The 19,280-nt window shown below is 42.2% G+C and overlaps 1 protein-coding gene across 2 annotated transcripts; it reads left to right on the forward strand.

The window, feature by feature from the left end:
• Positions 1-1,365: 1,365 nt before the first annotated feature.
• On the forward strand, positions 1,366-19,280 carry LOC125743028 (cell adhesion molecule 2-like). Of its 2 annotated transcripts, XR_007398261.1 has the most exons (8): positions 1,366-1,486; positions 6,956-7,003; positions 9,484-9,702; positions 10,825-10,962; positions 11,581-11,865; positions 16,732-17,013; positions 17,584-17,799; positions 18,248-19,280. XR_007398261.1 is itself a non-coding variant. In XM_049015634.1 (7 exons), the coding sequence occupies exons 1-7, from the start codon at positions 1,462-1,464 to the stop codon at positions 18,869-18,871; spliced, it is 1,161 nt and encodes a 386-aa protein (XP_048871591.1). In that variant the 5' UTR covers positions 1,366-1,461; the 3' UTR covers positions 18,872-19,280. The 2 variants fall into 2 exon arrangements, 1 of the variants encoding a protein (XP_048871591.1); XM_049015634.1 differs by lacking the exon at positions 10,825-10,962 and having other exon boundaries at positions 18,786-19,280.

A 19,280-nucleotide genomic window follows, 5' to 3' on the forward strand; every position in this document is an offset into this window, starting at 1 on the left:
GTGATGAAAGGTCAACTACTTCCAAAGGGGGGCATGACAAAACTGTGAATTGGTTTGCATAGGACTTGTCTGAAAGATGGGAGCTTGTAAAGCTGCTCAGTTTCAGGACTGCCTTTATCGCTAAAGTTATCAGTAAATACATCAATGTGTATTCTCGTATTGCATAACCAATACTATTTACATTCAAACAAAATTATAGCTCAGAATTTCTGACCATTTCCACAATTTCCACAAATACCATTTACAGTATAACATTTTTCTTAGCAAATCCTTAGGACTAAACTTTGCACAATAAAATTTGATAAGTTAATCTACGAAATTGTTCTGTTTTAGTCTAAAATTTAGGTTTACTTAATGGATGAGGAAACGCACAGACCAACTGCATGCAAGTTAAGCCATCCCATGTGATATCACTCAACAGTCATACATATATGTTCAGCTCTGTCACGTGACAATAAAAATTGTCAAAAAGTTTTTGAATTGTACTGAATTAATCAATTGTTTTGACAGTCAGGTATTGATTACATGCAATGTTGATACAACTAATAGGCTACTTAAATATATAGCCCATCACACTAAATAGTTAGTCATTATGTTCTTCCGGACCTTTGCTTCAAGAATTTTTTTCTAACTGGACCTCTTCACATTCTAGTTGAATACCCCTGCTTTACAGAACTTTAGAATGCGTAATGCCGAACTGCATGTGCCGATGCCAACAGAGGAGTGTATGCCGCAGCTGCACGGGCAAGGAGGGATCAGTTGGCAGAATTAAGAGCTAAATAGTCTTTAAGCTCGTAAGGAATCTAAATTATGAGATGTAGAAAAATAACAGTCCTGATGCTGTTTTAGCCTTCCAGGTAATTCTTTATTAATTTCATGTATGTGAATGACGTGTATTGCATTGAACGGTATGTGTATTATAATAAATGGTATGCATATTGCATACCGACCCACCCCCTCCAAAAAAAGGACGAGAACCAATTTTTTTTTAAGTGGCCTTATAGAAGTATATGAAGAGTCCAATTAGCCCTGACCACCAAAAACTGAGAAGAGACCAGTGGAAATGCACATCTGTTCTAGCAGCCATCTGAAAGCACCAATTTTAGACTGCTGCTTATTACACGATGCATATATTTTGTAGAGCGCTGTAGAGTGTGCTTTGGGCATGTGAAAGATGTGATTCTGGTGCCTACGCAAATCCTTGGAAGCTCTAAGATTTCCCCCTATATGTTGCTGTGCTGTTTTTATGTGCAGTAATTATTTTATTAAACTATATTTTCGCCACCTCCTCAATAAGTGTTTATGGCTTTTTGTTTTAGAAGAGTTACTTCCTTCTGTGCTTTTCTTAAGCGAAGGCTGGGGAGGAGCCACACAAAGTACTGTTTTTGAAAACGCTAAGATTGTTTCTAGAAAGCCTCCACAGTCGTTGCCAGCAAGTGCTGTTCAGTCAAAAGCGAAAAAATGAAAAACGTTGCGGCTTTTTTTGGTAAGACCTACTCAAACTCCACTTCAACCTCGTCCTCTCTCATTATTTTGTTTGTTTTTCATCTTTAATCATTGTTTCATTGTATTGGTTCCTGTCTGCGATATACTGAGGCTGAATGTAAAAATATGTGTTCGTTTATACCATCAATATTTTGCTCCCCCTTCTTCCAGTCCTTTCGATGGGTATTAATTGTGTGTGCTGATCCGTAGGCTATATACCAGTGTTCTGATCGGAGTAAAACTGGAAGTGGGTACGACAGTCAAGTGTTAATATTTTATCGGAGTTTAAGTGTTGTATTTACCACAGACAAAGGAATAGGCCTACGATGCAAAGTAAAGAACAAACTTTAAAATATTTTTAAAGTTTTTACAATTACAATGGTATTATTTTGTTCTTTAAATTATTTTTTTGTATTTAGTACTAAGTGCGTCCCGTAGTATTCCTCTGATGTACGTACTAGAGAACTATCATTAGTGCCTTATTTTAAAACCTAAAGTTAAATTATATAAGTTTTTATCTGAAGCAAAGAAATACTGTTATATTATTGCATTAATGCGCTTGAGGGGGATGTACATTGACACCACATATCAGACTCATGTTTCATTACAAGATGTACTTCAAAACAGCGCTGCCCCCCAAAGCAGTACTGTTTATTGCATTTTCTTACATAGTAACTGGATTTTACTTGCACTATATTGATCAATTGATGGGGCGGTACGGTGGCGCACCGGTTAGCAATGTTTGCATGTTCTCCACGTGTCGTAGTGTAGTTTCCCCCCACAGTCCAAAAACATAACGGCCCGTAGCGTGGTGTGTGAATGTGCCCTGCAATGGGCTGCCCTGAATAGGACAAGCGGTTACAGAAGGTGGCACTGGCCGTGAGATGTACGCATTTCAACCAGACCTCACGCCGAGTGCATATAGCTGTCCCGAGTTATACAGGGATAACGGTCACGTACCATCCAATCAGAAAATAAAATTTGTTGTTTCCGGGTAAATTCCAAAATAAGTTACGTGTGATCCCGCTGCAAGCACATTACTACATGGATGCGCGCACACACGGAGTGCAGACAAGCTGGAAGAGGAAAAGCAGATCCGACGAATCCAGTAGATAGGACTCTCAAGTCTCACACATTGACCGTTGAGACATAAACTCCGCCTGTAACAGATGTAACCTCACTCTAAACTTTTTATGAAACTTGAGAGCCCTGATACTATTAACTCTTGATTACCATCTCTACTGAAACGTTTGAAACCGATAGCTAGATAAACTCCATGCACAACACATACACAACAACAATGAAGCTTTTCTAGATACTTAATTGTTCTAGATACTTGTTCAGAGGCGTCTGAAGCATTTTGAATGTGGGGGGACACACTGGCATAAAACGAATATTTTATGTTAAATATAGGGGGCTCCAAACGAATGATTATGAAATCTGTGGGGGTGACATCCCCCTCAGATTTCATAGCGGCGACGCCCATGTACTTGTCATTATCTTTCTCGTACCCGTCACCAAAGTGCTGTGACTGTAGTCATTTTGATATGCCCAATATCTCTATTTTACATGTAAATGACTTTCAAGCGTATTCCGCGACTGATTTACTGCGTTCTTTTAACTGAATTTTTCACTACGCGCTCTGGAGGGTAGTATTACGTTCCGTGGCTCTACATGACGAAACGCAATGTTCAGAATGCCGTGCAGGTAACAGGACGAAACATTTTTACATTTATTATGTTTTTAGAAGTAAATGTTACAGTCCAAAACGCACGCGAATAATTCATATAATTATATAACGCAACAGTACATAGAAATACACAACTATATATAAAGCAATTACTGTAGCGCCGAGCGAACGACAGAATTGCCGACAGCACGGTGGGAGATTTACAGAAGCTAAATTCCTATGATTGTTGTAATCACAGATACTGTGCTGGGAAATTATGATTATTGAAAAAAAAAACAGGGCAGACAGTAGATATGGACAGGCAACAATTACCAAACAAGGAGCACAATACTAAGAGATGCTTATATACATGACTAACAGGGGAGTAAACACAAGGCAGCTGTGGATGGTTAACAAGAGGGCAGGAACAAGAGGTAAGACTAACAGGCTTCAACTGCAGCTGATTAGAAGCCACAACTGAGTGAAATGCAAGGATCAGACAAGAAGGTCCGGGCTGGATGTGAAACCTGATGTCAAAGGGGTGTATGGGTGAGTTTAGCCCACTGATAGATTTCTTCAGTGAAGCCTCAGGTTCTTTTAGTGTTGAATGATGAGGCAGGTTCCTTAATCTTAAGCAGTTTATGAATACGATGCTGATGTTACAGAATGAAGATGTTACAGAATGATGTTTACACACTGAGGGAAACAGGCCCTTTATCTATGGTCTTCGTACAGACTGCTGGAGCCAGGGGGTCAGATGGCCTTAGTGAGAGTAAGTTGCAAAGACAGAAAGAAATATAAAAATAAGAAATATGAAAGCTATAAATGAGTGAACTAAATGAACATAATTAAAAAACTGCAAATTAGTGAGGACATGGATTCACGTTTTCCTTCGCCGGTTCGATGCAAGCGCCTGGTGGCCAGGCCTGCACCCATGGGGCCTGGTCGGGCACAGCCTGAAGAAGGCACGTGCATCTCCCCTCCAATGGGCTCACGACCTGTAGGAGGGGCCAAAGGGGTCGGGTGCAATGTGAGTTGGGCAGTGGCCGAAGACGGGGACTTGGCGGTCCGATCCTCGGCTGCAGAAGCTGGCTCTAGGGACATTATGAACACCATTGTTCATAATGAACACCATGTTCAAACATATAAGGGTGTTCATATCTGCACTTGGCACCAGGACACCTTAGGCCGCAGTTCAATGATCGACTTTGTGGTCATGTCATTGGACTTGCGGCCCCATGTATTGGACAGTCGGGTGAGGAGAGAGACGGTGCTGTCAACCGATCACCACCTGGTGGTGTGGCCGGTCAGGCCTGGCAGGCCCAAGCGTATAGTGAGGGTATGCTGGGAATGTCTGGCGGAATCCCCTGTCAGAAGGAGCTACAACTCCTACCTCCGGCAGAACTTCACCCATGTCCCGGGGGAGGTGGGGCACATTGTGTCCGAATGGCCATGTTCCTCTCTTCCATTGTGGAGGCGGCTAACCAGAGCTGTGGCCATAAGGTGGCTGGCGTCTGTCGCGGCGGCAATCCCCGAACCCGCTGGTGGACTAATGACTACCGGCGGGCCAAGCGGAACGCAGCTTCGGCAGTCGCTGAGGCAAAAACTTGGTTATGGGAGGAGTTTGGCGAGGCCATGGAGAATGACTTCCAGACGGCTTTGAGGAGATTCTGGTCCACCATCCGGCGGCTCAGGGTGGGAAGGCGGTGCAGCATCAACACTGTTTATGGTGGGGATGAGGGCGCTGCTGACCTCAGCTTGGGACGTTGTAGGTCGGTGGAAGGAATACTTCGAAGACCTCCTCAATCCCACCGACACGCCTTCCAATGAGGAAGCAGAGTCTGGGGACTTGGGATGGAATTTCTGGTGTGGAGGTTGCTGAGGTGGTTAAAAAGCACCTCAGTGGCCGGGCTCCCGGGGTGGATGAGATCCGCCCGGAGTTCCTCAAGGCTCTGGATGTTGCAGAGTTGTCCTGATTGATATACATCTGCAGCATCATGTGGACATGCGGTGGTGGTCCCCCTCTTCAAGAAGGGGAACCAGAGGGTGTGTTCCAACTATAGGGGGATCACACTCCTCAGCCTCCCTGGTAAGGTCTATTCGGGGGTCCTGGAGAGGAGGAATCAGCACCTCCAAATCCGAGACCATGGTCCTCAGCCAGAAAAGGGTGGAGTGCTCTCTTCGAGTCTGAGAGGGAGTCCGTCCCCAAGTGGAGGAGTTTAAGTATCTCGGGGTCTTGTTCACGAGTGAGGGAAGGATGGAACAGGAGATTGACAGGCAGATTGGTGCAGCGTCAGCAGTGATGCGGGCACTGCATCGGTCTGTCATGGTGAAGAAGGAGTGGAGCCAAAAGGCAGAGCTCTCGATTTACCAGTCGATGTACATTTCTACCCTCACCTATGGTCATGAGCTGTGGGTAGTGACCGAAAGAACAAGGTAATGAAAGAAGCGACCTAAATGGGTTTACTCCATAGGGTAGCTGGGCTCTCCATTAGAGATAGGGTGAGGAGCTCGGTCATTCGGGAGATGTCCAGTGGTATCATGTCCAGTGGTACTGGGTCTTTATTGTTTTTTCATGATGTGACACAGAATGGAAGCAGCCGAATGAATGCTGAGGTGTTCAGAGACACCATGTCTGCTCAAATCCAGCCAAACTGATTGGGCTGCATTTCATAATACAGATGGACAATGACCCAAAACACACATCAAAAGCAACCCAGGACTTTATTAAAGCAAAGAAGTACAATTCACATCTCAAATGACCAAGTCAGTCACCTGATCTCAACCCCACTGAGCATGTATGTCACTTGCTAAAGACTAAACTACAGACAGAAAGACCCTCAAACTGAAAGCTGCTGCAGTAAAGGCCTGGCAGAGCATTAAAAAGGAGAAAACCCAGTGTCTGGTCATGCCAATGAGTTCAAGAATTCAGGCGGCCATTGCCTGCAAAAGGGTTTTCAACTAAGTATTAAATGTGAACATTTTATTTGCAGTTACATTAATTTGTCCAGTTACTTATGAGCCCCTGAAAGAAGCGGATTGTGTAGAAAAATTACTTTAGTTCCCCACATTTTTATACAATGTTTTTGTTCTACCCACTGAATTAAAGCTGAAAGTCTGCACTTCAACTGCATCTGACTTGTTCCTTTTAAAATGTATTGTGGTGATGTACAGAACTTAAACATTTTGAAAAACTCTGTCTTGGTCTCTGTCCAAATATTTATGGTCGATCCTGACTGTAATGTGCAAATCCCAAGTGTTGAATTTGCAGGTCTCTCTGTATTAATCATTGTATGACGTTTCCTTGCAGGATTTTGTGGGTTTCTTACATAATTATTCAGTCATGCCTTTAGTAAAAAAGTTCTACAGAGCCTTCTTGGTGCATAATATTGCAAAGTGAATAAAGCTAAGTGTTTGAAAAATTCACCATGCTCCATTTTATAACTGATTCTCTTTTTATAATGCACAATGGCAACGGCTTTGTGTTGTTATGTTATAATGATATTATAAATGTCTCATTATTTTATATTATGAAAATGCAACAGATGAAATTAGCTTAAGTTTTTCAAGCCTTTGCAATGTGAATTTTTACCCACATTTGATACGATTTTAGAAAGAAGCCAGGAAACTTTGCATCCTTAACTGAATTGTCAATATCCATTTATGTTTGATTTAGCTCATTATTTTTAATCGTATGAAATGATTAAACCAGCAATGATTTTATCATCTTAGTAATTAGATGATTTTAGATGAGTTAACTCGACTTGTGAGGCTAATCGCAGGTATTTTTTTTTCTTACAGTGTTTGGTGCCGTTTTGCCATTTTCACTGGGTCAATCTAGGCCAACAGGTAATAAAAAATATACATACATGTCAGGATGGTGAAATAGTTTTGTTAGTTTTGTGTTGTGGGAATTTTTTTTAAAGAGTTTTGCGTTCCATTTTTTTATAATAATTGTATTGTATCTGTTCAAAGTATAAAAATAGGATTAATGGATTAATAAGTATAAACTTAAATGATACATACATGTCCAGTTAAGTGTGCTTTAAGCATTTAACTATGGGGGACAATGCACACCATATAACTTTAATATATGTGTTTTTATTTACTAATAATTGCACTGTGTTCATTCACTACCAGTTACTGTAAACAAGATATCTGGGCTATTGAACGTGAAGTGCGCACTAAACAATGAAATATTAATTAAAATAAAGTAAAAATAAAGAATAAAGTCTGTAAAGAAATCTGGAAAACTAAGGGGTGTCGCTTGTTTTGTTGAAAGATATTACAGCCGTAAAACTAAATGTAAAGTTATAACTTTACCACGGTGTCTTAGTCAAGGATGTAACTTTGGCTGGAACATTGGGGGATTTGAGGTCTCCACCTATTATTACATGATTATTGAGGGGTTGTATTAGCTGCTTTTGATTTATGGGGGGGCTACAACCCCCCCCCCCCCCATCCCCCTTCCCCGTAATTTACGCCCGTGGTCTTAGTTAAGGTTTAAACCCAAACCAACTCCAACACCGCCGTAAAGTTATTTATATATGCGGTTTTCCAGCTGTAATATCTTTCAGTGTTTGTAATATATGTCTGTGTTTGTGTGTGCATTTTATGCTCAATGACCCAGTTGACTTGGCGGTGAATGGAGACAGTTAATTATACGCATTTATAAATACGTATAAGGTCACATAATATTAAAGTTACATGGTGTACCTTGTACCCCATAGTTTAATGCTCAAAGCACACTTTGCAGAACATGTCTGTATTATTTATGTTTGTCCGTGCCTTCACGTTGCAGCAAATAACAATGGTATTGCAAAACTATTGCGTGGAACACAAAAGTTTCGTGAGGTAACGAAACAATATTGCGACGGAACGGAAAACCATCTTAAAAATATTTTCCCTTCCTGACCACTTAGGGGCTCCGTAATAACCTATACAATTCAATTGAAAACAAACAAATCTATAAGGGGGAAAAATATAAAAAATTAAAACGTACAATAAGCTGGTTGCATAAGTGTGCACATCCTTAAACTAATACTTTGTTGAAGCACCTTTTGATTTAATTACAGAATTCAGTCTTTTTGGGTTCACACCTGCCATTAATCAATTGCATCCTACAGCAAAATCCATGGTCTGAGGAGAGCTTACATAGCATCAGAGGGATCTTATTGCTGAAAGGTATCAGTCAGGAGAAGGGTACAAAGAAATTCCATGGCATTAGATTTACCATGGAACGCAGTGAAGACAGTCAAGAAGTGGAGAAAATATGGGACAACAGTGACGTTACCAATAACTTGATGTCCCTCCTATCTTGATGAAAAGAGAGGATGACAAGACTGAAGGAGCTGCAGGAATTTCTGACAAGCACTGGTTGTTTACTACATGTGACAACAATCTCCAATATTTTCCATATGTCTGAAATATGGGGTCACAAGATGGAAGCCTTTTATTACAAAGAAATGCATCCATGCCCGGCTAAAAATACACCGAGTCCCTCAAAAGCATGTGGGAATTATGGTGTTACGGTCTGATGAAACCAGGTTGAACTTTTTGGGCACAATTCCAAAAGGTATGTTTGGCAAACAAACAACACGGCACATCACCGAAAGAAAACCACGGTGGTGCAGCATCATGCTTTGGGGTTGGTGGGGCTTTAGTTAAGATGGAGGGAATTGTGAACAAATACCAGTCGATGTTGGCACAAAACCTTCAGGTTTTGCAATGGCCCAGCCAGAATAATAAATACAATTGAAAATCTGTAGGATGACCTGAAGAAGGCTGTGCACAAGAGATGGCAAGGAAGAGTGGGCAAATACTGGCAAGTCAAGATGTGGCATGCTGAGAGACCTACCCCCAAAAAAGACTGAATGCTATAATTAAATCAAAAGGTGCTTCAAAAAAGTCTTAGTTTACGGGTGTGCACACTTATGCAACCAGATAATTGTTTTTATGATTTTTATATATTTCTCCCTAACAGATTTAATAGTTGTTCTAATTGAATTGTACAAGTTATAGGTCACATTAAAGTTGGGAAAAATTTTGAAATGATTTATTGTGGTCTTATTTTTTTTTACCTCACAAAAACCTGACATTTTAATGGGGTGTGTACACTTTTTATATCCACTGTAATAACTGAAAATTCTTATTAATGACATTAATGCTCTTAAAATATGAAATGCTGGGGAATGCTTAAGCATTTTAAATAATTCCTATTGAAATACTGCATGTATTTTCTTAGTGTAGTTCTCTTCTGTTAAAATATGTTTGTCCAATACGGAGAAGCTGGTATGTATGTGTGGGTCCTCATCTTCCCTTTCCCACAGTGAGCATAAAGAAGCAATTTTTACCTGTATACTTGGGGGACACCATAGTACTCACCTGCTCAGGAGGAGGCAGCGTCAAATGGTATTTCGATAGTACTGTAATCCCAGATCAAACGCAACAAAACTATATCGTCATCATAAAGTCTATTAGTGCACAAGGCCGATATGTGTGCGAGAGGAATGGAATGAAGAGTGAAGCATTTCAGCTCAAAGTTGAAGGTAAGTAAATATCTGCATTTGAAAATAACCTATTGTTACATTTAGATCCCTGTAAAATGTGCTACATCACTGTTTATATACAGTGAGGGAAATAATTATCTGACCCCCTCCTGAATTCTTAAGTTGACCCATTAATAAAGAAATGAAAAGTTTAATTTCACTGGTAGATTTATTTAAACAGCAAAAGATAGATTATTAATAAAACAAGAAAGAAAATATCATTATGTAACAGTTACAAACCAATGTGTCATTTATGTAGGGAAATAAGTATTTGATCCCTTAGAACACATGCTTTAGTACTTGGTGCAATAGCCATTGTTTGCATGCAGGATCAACAGAAATCTTCATCCACCCCTCTTTGCAGACCTCCTCCAAGTCTTTTTTAGGCTGTCACTTGGAAACACGAAGCTTAAGTTCCCTCCATAGTCCTTTTGTGGGAGACTGGCTAGGGTACTCCATGACCTTAATCTGCTTCTTCTTCAACCACTCGTTTGTTGCCTTGGCCATATGCTAAGATTCGTTGTCTTGCTTGGAAGACCCATCCGCAATGCATTGTCAGTGCCCCTGCTGAAGGAAGGAAGTTCTCATCCAAGATTTTATGGTATATGACCAGGTCCATCTTTCCCTTGATGCAGTGCAGTCATCCTGTAGTCTTAGCAGAAAAACACCCTCACCGCATAATGCTTCCACCTCCATGTTTGACAGTAGGGATGGTCTTCATGGGGTTATAGTCACCATTCTTTTCCCTCCAAATACGGCGAATAGAGTTGGTGCCAAACAGCTCAATTTTGGTCTCATCTGACCACATGATATTCTTTCAAGCCTCAATTATTCAGGTGTCCACTGGCATACTTCAGACAGGTCTGAACATGGGTCCTAATGAGCAGGGGTACTTTGCAAGCACAGCAGGATTTCAAACCGTAACGGCAGGATGTGTTACTGAAGGTTTTCTTGGTGACTGTGGTTCCTGCCGCTTTGGGATCATTAGCAGGCTCCTCCCATGTATATCTGGGGTTAGCCATCACCATTCTTAAGATCAGTGATGGTGCATGAGACAAGATCTTCCATGGGGCCCCAGACCGAGGGAGATTGACAGTTATTTCTTCTTTCTTCCACCAACAGTTGTCACCTTCTCACCAGGCTGTTTACTGATGGTAATGTAGCCAATTCCACCTTTGTGACGATCAAAAATCTTTTCTCTGGTGTCCTTAGATGTCTCTTTGGTATTTCCCATGGTCATAAGGTTGAAGATGTAGACAGGTTAGTGTCCCAAGAATACTATTTAACAAGGTAATGCCATTAAATGAGAATGACGGATTGGTATCTGTTAATACTTAATTAAGTACTTCTGTCTGTTAATATTTAATTACTATGGCGTTGTGTTAGTGCACATGTAACTTGATCTAATTACATGCTGGGTTGTACGGGATTAAATACTTATTTTCCTAGATAAATGACAAATTGATTTGTACCTGTTGAAAATCTATCTTCTGATGTTAAAATAAACCTACCATCGAAGTTATAGACTTTTCATTTCTTTGTAAATGGATGAACTTAGGAATTCAACGGGGGGGTCACATAATTATTTCTCCCACTGTACAAATATATACAAATAGGGTGCTATAGAAACTTTGGGAATTTAGTATAATGTTCATTTTTTGCTTAGCAACAATCATCTATCAAGCAATGCATAAACTTGTTAAATTTGTGAAAGTGTCTATTTAGATCTTTGCAATGAATAATGATGTGATTACCCAGTTAATATTTACATTACATAAGGTTTAAAGAGAAAATAAGAATGGCAAATTCGCCTTGATTGGCAGGTCTGAGCCTGACGATATCTAATCTCCTCCTTTCCTTGCTTCTTTCATATCCCAGACGCCTTTCCTCCAGAGATCCTAGTCATTCAGTCTGGAGATTCAGTGGTCTATAAAGATGACTCTGTTCATCTAGCCCTTTATGTGGACAACGACTGGAAGAATTGGATGTGTTATGTGTATAAAAACCAGAGCCTTTACCGTGTTATGATAAAAGATTACCCAAAAACCGGCCCTTTGGAGTTCATGACGTCCTCTGTGGAGAAGACCTCAGAACCATATATTTATTGGTGTAAAAATAAGATCACAAACGCAACAAGCAGCACTGTTGTACTCTCAGTAACCGGTAAGAAATGCATTTATTAATGAATGTGCACTCTATTTAACATATTGTGAACTTGAAAATGAAAACTTAAAGTAGGAAATAAAAAGTCAAATTGGAAAATGAAAGGAGAAAAAGGGTTTTTAATTTAACTTTGTAATCTTTCACGTCTGACTCATACATGAGTGGAAAATTAAAATGCAAACAGACTTTTATTTTTCATTTTGGCATGATTTTTTGCACATAGACTTTGAAACCTAAGTGGCAAAGTGGAGATTGTATTTTATTTTATCATTTTCCATTCCATTAAAAAAAGCAGCAGCCAGAGCTGAGGAATCGGGTAGATGTAGGTTTTATTATAAGGGGGGGCGAAACAGGAACATCAAAGAAAAGCACGACAGACGTTAGACTTCAATGACCAGACTGGGGAAAAACATATCTAATGCAGACTTAAATACATTGGACTAATGACAGCAACAAGAAACAACTGGTAAATACAGGGATTCCACACAAGGTAGATGAGGGGGCGTGGCACACGGAAGGAGCAGATAAGCGGGGCATGACAAGAACCTCCCCCCCCCAAAAGCGTGCACTCCGGGCACGCCTAAGGGGAGCGAAGAGACACAACCGGGGACACAACAGAACCTAGAGAAACAAAAACATCTACAAAGCACAGGGAACAGGACCGATAGGCAAAACAGGCACAAGGGCAACAACTCAGACAACCAGCGAGAAACCACGAGAACGCAGACAGACACAGGGACACCAAAAAAGGAAACATGGGACCTGGGGACACTAGGGGAAACGACACAGGGGGAACACCAACCGGAGGAACATAGGGACCAGGAGTAAACAAAGGCGGCACAGAGGGACGGGGTGCAAACACAGGGGGCACAAAGGCAGGGGACAAGGAGGCAAAGGGCGGGGGGAAACAGAGAGCTGGAGTGAACCCCAGTGGGCGGAAAGTGGGAGCCGCAGGGGCAACAGGCGACCACCAGGCCGGAGCCGCAGGGGCAACAGGCGACCACCAGGCTGGAGCCGCAGGGGCAACAGGCGACCACCAGGCCGGAGCCGAAGGGACCCTAGGCGAACGCGAGGCCGGAGCCGAAGGGACCCTCAGTGACTGCGAAGCTGGAGTTAGAGGGGACACCGAAGGAAGGTGGAAGGACTGACCGAGGAGAGAGGTGGAGGGCACAATGGAAGAGGGAGGAGAAGGCACCGTAGTCAAAGCCGCAGCCACAGCCGGCACAGGCGACTGACGAGTGGGAGCTGGGGGAACCGCAGGCGACCAATGAGGCGGAGGAGGAACAGCAGCCACCCGACAAGGCACTGCAGGGGAACCCGCAGGTGACCACCAAGCAGGAGCCAGGGGGACCGAAGCCAAGCCAGGGGGGCAGAGCGGGTGGGACCCGACCCTGACACAGGTGTCCTCTTCCTCTCTGGGAGACTGAGAGACGAGGTCCTAGCCAGTATCTGCCACGCTAAGGTGGTGGCTGGGGCGACCCACTGGAGGGGTGCAGTGGGGCAATCAGAGAAATCCCAGAAGGGTCCCATTCGTGCTTCTCCTTCATCTCCACTAAGGGACGAGGACCGATGGTCCAACAGTCGGGGATCTCCTCAAGGACAGGGGCCAGGGGCATGGGAGCAGGAAGCAGGACCGGTATGCATAAAATTTCCCAGAGCAAAATTTCATTCTTAAATGCGTCACAATTCTAAAGGTGACGTGATTTTGCTCCTACTCCCAGACTTAAGAATAAGTGGCACGCATAAACGTTCTTAAGTGTTAAGAGTAGGTCTCAGCTCTTAAATTATTTAAGAGAGCTGGAGAGGACTCCTAAACCAGTTAGGAGCTGCACGATGGCATCTGCATTGCGCGCACCCAGACGGAGACCACGCACTTTCTGCCAAAGAAAGGATGTCCTGCAGATGTACGACAATAATGATTTGATAAAAATGTACAGACTTCATTGTGAGGACATTCTTTTTCTTACCGATCTAATTAGGAAGCAAATACAATCTCCCACGTCACGTAACAATGCACTTACTGCTGAACTGAAGGTAATAATGACGCTACGTTTTTTGGCAACTGGAAAAATGCAGTGCTGTAGTATTTATGCTCCAGTGATGATTTTGGTCCCTCACAGTCTACTGTAAGCATATTTAAGCAAAGCCATAAATACTACTCTGATGGCTTTGACAGCAGCGTAGTGAGACAGTTCATTGACTTTCCAACAGACATCCAAAGCATACAATAGAAGGAAGCCATTTTTATGGGGATCACAGGCTTCCCAGGCGTGGTTGGAGCAATAGACTGCACTCGTGCGCATAACCAGTGTAGCATGATATGTCCAACAATAAAATTAAATGCACCAAATGTATAAGAAATATCTATTTCTTGTATCACAACTGTGATATATAGAGCACACAAGGCTACAAGAGCTGTGGTCGAGAGAGGAATCAGACAGCTGAAAGGGTGATTCCATGTCTTTCATGGAGAAATTAGACTTTCCCCTCTTTGTGCAAGTAGAGTCATTACAGCATGTGATATACTGCACAATATTTGCAAAACTTGCAATCTTCCACTGCCAGATGATGATGATAATGATGACAGTATTAGTGATACCACGAATGACATGCAGGTTGCTTCAGAGAGAGCATCAATAAAGGACTACATACAAAACCCAAGGGATGACGCAGAAGCGTAGTCGGGGATGGAGTGGAGGAGTCGATAGCCAAGAGTCAGTCCTACGCCAACACGCCACACTGGGAAGCAGGAGACACAGGAGGATGAGATGGGTTAGGGGCGGCAGGCAGGTGGGCAGCAGGTGCAGGGAAAAGAAACAATTGACAGAGGTTAAACGCTCAGTAAGGCTCATTCCACGATGGCAACAATATTTCGCGATCTGTGCAAAGTAGCAATCATATTTTGACTGCAGCCGGATTGCTTGCAGCTTGTGTGCTGTTCCTATGTGGGTGTGACTGCTTGTGCGGGCATGACAGATATGTTGTATACCTACATTAACGGTTTGACATCACTAATATATTCACTGTGCAGCACCTCTATTGGTTGAACTCAGTAGTTGGGGTGGGATTTGTTTTGTACTCCTCATTTCACGACACTTAAGTGCTGGCTCTGTCAGCACTTAGGAATTGGGCTTAGACTTTGCTGAAAATTACTTTTAGCATCTTTATACAATGATCTTAGGTCCTACTTTTTGCTAAGAATTGTTTAACTCTTAAGTCAAAGTGTACGACCATACTTAAGACCATTCTTAGGAAGTTTTATGCATACCGGCCCAGGGAAATAGGGATCTCCTCGGGGATGGGAGCCTGCGGCATGGGAGCAGGGTTCGGGGAATCAGGGACCTCCTCAAGGATGGGGGCGGGGAGCATGGGAACAGGGTCCGGGGGGTCAAGGGCAGGGACTAGAGCAGGAACCTCAGAGGGCAGAGCAGGAACCTCAGGGGGTGGAGCAAGAATCGAAACAGGAACCATGGAGGACAGAGCAGGAACCTCAGAGGGCGGAGCAGGAACCGGAGTAGGAACCATGGAGGGCGAAACAGGAACCAGCAGCACAAGAACCACGGGGGGCAGAGCAGGAACTGCCGGCACAAGAACCACAGAACTGGGGTTTGCACCTCGGTAGAGAGCATTGCCCGTTTAGGGAACTTGGAGACCCGCGGGATGGAATCCTCAATAGACCTGGCCCCTTTAAAGGCCAGGCGCTTCCCCAGAGAGGGCTTCAGGTGATCGCTCGGGTGAAGCAGCGGCGGTGATGTTGGGCACGAACACCGCCAGGTTCAGAATCGGGAGGGATTCCTCCCGAGCACGCAGCAGGGCACGCAGCAGAGACAGAGGACTAAATACATTGGACTAATGACAGCAACATGAAACACCTGGTAAACATGGGGATTCCACACAAGGTAGATGAGGGGGCGTGGCACATGGAAGGAGCGGACGAACAGGGCATGACAAGAGTGTTGAAGCACTATCTCCGAAACCATTCGCACATGTAACCAATGCAGTTACCACGGGTGTCAAACTGAATGCGCTTCGCTTTACAGTCAGTTTGTAATTGTATACCACACTTCTAGTGAAACATTGGTCTCTACATTCCTACAATGTTTTGCCAACTGCCTTTCCACATTGACAAGAAAGAACGTGAGATTTAGCCTGATTTCTTTGCTTTTTTTCCTAGAACAAATGATTTTGTTTTCTTATACTGTACTTTTGTTTGAGCAGTGTTAGAACATTTTGAGAACAGAAAACTTTATCCCCTTATTTGTATTAATAATATGATATGTTGGGAATACATGGCTATACTTGTGTGTATCTGTGTTTGCTACATGTATGACAGCACCTTTTTGCAAACTGCTGTGCCCTGCACAGAGGTAAAGCTAAAGCCACAAGTGCTTTTCAGTTACACTGTCAGCGTGTAGTTAGTGTATTTCATGTAAATTCAAATGACGGTTTGTGTGTACTGTACTGTATAGACGCAATAACACAATCTTTAAAAAGTCTTTGAAGAGTTTAGCAAAAAATGCTTTTTCAAGAAACGTATGATGTTTTGCTGGTTTGCATAACATTTTGTGGTTAGTGTGTAGAATTTTGGAAAAATAGCCTATAGTTTCAAGGATAGTGCCTAAATAATCAGAAAAAAAACTGTAACAGAAGAGTGCACAACTAAGGCGAATTTATCTGAATAATGAATTTTCCTACCTAATGGTAAAATGGACATGAAATCAGCCTTAATTTCCAGTTGACATATTGACACTGTGTCATATACGCTGTTGCGTTTTTGTGCTAATGTTATGGAATCATTTTCTTCATAATTATTTGAATTGTCAGTCTCTCTCTTTGTTTCTCATTGTGCTGTTCTCACCCCTTCAGATCGTTGGACACAACTAGTGCCTCACCCTGCTCTGCCGGAACTGGGAAAACAATTAGAACTGGAATGCATTGTTCGTGGCGCACCAAAGATAAGAAATGTCATTTTCTATAAAGATGGTAAAGCAATGCTGACTCCAAAAAACAATGTGAAATACCTGATTGAGAATATAAGAAAGACCGACGAAGGAAACTACGAATGTCAAGCTACCTACACCTTCCAAGCGAGTACCAGCAATAGCGAGTTCACTGTCAAATCTGAGCCTCATAAAGTCTTTGGCATAGGTATACAGCTGTGTGAGTGTGGGAGTGTGCGTGTATGTCTGTATGTTCTGTATTATTTACAGTGCCAGTCAGAAGTTTGGACACATTAAGCTGCATATCGTATCACATGATCTGGCCACATGACCTAAAGACAGTAAAAAGCCCCTGGAGCGATTGGGGATAAGGGCCTTGCTCAAAAGCCCTATGGTGGAATCGCCCATTCCTTTTATGATACTTTATAGATTTGATATTTTTATTTTAAAATGTAGGGAATATTACCAGTATAAACCGTTCAATGGGAAGTGTGTCCAAACCTTTGACAGGTACTGTAAATGCCAACATGTTTATTTGTTTATTCATTAATAACACATTTCCATATTCTCTATCTGTTTTTTGTCTTTTTATCTTTATCTTTGCATCTTACTATATTGTTATGTGTATTTTTGTGTTGGCAGAATGTTTAAATTGCATACTCATGCTACCCTCAAAACAAACTCGTTGTACTTTTTGTACATGGCAAATGAAAGGAATCTGATTGGTTCAAATTGGTTCTGATTGGTTCTGATTGTCTCCCTTTTCCTGTCCCTCCAGAAGTAACTCTAGTGGCAGTCATGTCATACACATCAGGGAATCCTGTGTGCACTTGCAGCAAATGCAGATCTGGCGGCAAGTCTGAATTCTATGAGATTGTAAATGGTCACTATAAAAAAGTTAACAGCGGATACCAATACCACCTACCCCAGGGGAAGTACGCCTGTAGAGTTCGCTGGGATACCGGAGCCTCCTCATTCAGTCTGCCATTGTCTGGTGAGTCCTGGATGATGATTTTATAATGTGCAAAACTAACATCCTGCATCCATGCCAAGTCAATCTACCGATGGACTCCATTCCAACCAGCCACATGGTGCTATATGGGAGAGCTTGTCTATTAAAGTTATGGCGCCCCCTGGAGATCCTGCAGGCGCTGGCAGGTGTCTAGTGGAGGCTCAGTGAAATTAAACCACACAGAACAGGCAGATTTGCTTTTTGGACTGGGTTGGGTTAGAGCATTATGCGTGAATCAGATAAAACAGATTCCATACATGCTACATTCTTCAGATATTGGCAAAGAGTCTTCAGAATGAGATTTTTTTTCTTTGCTTCAGAGTTGCTTGTGCTCTGGTCCAGGAGACCAAGAAGCTGCCTTGTTAGTCAGACAAGGTATTCAGCTGATGTTTCTCTTCACCATTATTCTCCTTCTTGATCTCATCTGCAGTGTCAGGAGAGGCTGATCGAATTTGGATGTAATCTTGGATAATCAGGGATATGAGGCCCTGAAGACATCTAAGGCAGAGGAAGGTGCAGGAGTGTACCACACACAAGCAGGGGAACATGAAGTAGGATGTGAGGCACTGACGCTGTCCAAGGCAGAGGGGAAGGAAGGGGAGTATCAGACTATTCAGCCAGGAGGAAATTAAATGGGGGCCTGCAGGAAGGGAAATGCCAAACTAACAGGGAAACAAAGGGGTGGGGGGGAGAGAGAGAGGAAGTAAACAGCTGAAGAGAAATGGAGCTAATGTCTCTGATACATGTACATGGGTGACGATTGTTTTTACATTGTTTGCTCTATTTTTTTGAGACTCGATGGTTATGCTATAATGCAAAAAAATGCTGTTTGGCCCTAAATGTACTTTATTTACCCACTGAAATGGTAACTAAATGCTACAGTTATTACAGGTTGTAGACCATCCACTCTTCATTACAATCAGAACATCAGTATTATCAATGGAGTGAAAATGATTATTGTCTTACAGGTGGTCTGTCATCAGTGGGTTACATGGGAAGTGGCATTTGCACGTCTGTGGTGTGTGAATCCAGTGTGTGTGACACAAACACATGAATAACAGTGTGTAAGTGTTAAAGGAAAGATGTGGCTATTGAGTAAGGAGCCAATCGTGTGATCATACGTTTCTTTCTTTATTTCATTAAACTTCTACATATACATTTAACTATACAATTACAAGCGTCATATAAAGTATATTTCTGCTTTGATATTGCATTTTAATCATAACTCCATTTTTAATGGGGAACTTTATACATTTTGATGAGCTCAGTTATATGGTGAAAACATGTATAGAATGTGTCGCTTTCCAAATTTGTATTAAAAACAGCCATATAAACACTACATTCTAAAAGATGACATATTTAACCAGTTTATAGATGAATATGAATATAAGGTTACTTACTTGTCATTAAGCAGTTAATTGAATATGTTTGTGTGAATTAAATGATATATGATATCTAAAAAT

This window comes from Brienomyrus brachyistius, chromosome 5, assembly GCF_023856365.1.
Source record: "Brienomyrus brachyistius isolate T26 chromosome 5, BBRACH_0.4, whole genome shotgun sequence".
Taxonomy (NCBI): domain Eukaryota; kingdom Metazoa; phylum Chordata; class Actinopteri; order Osteoglossiformes; family Mormyridae; genus Brienomyrus; species Brienomyrus brachyistius.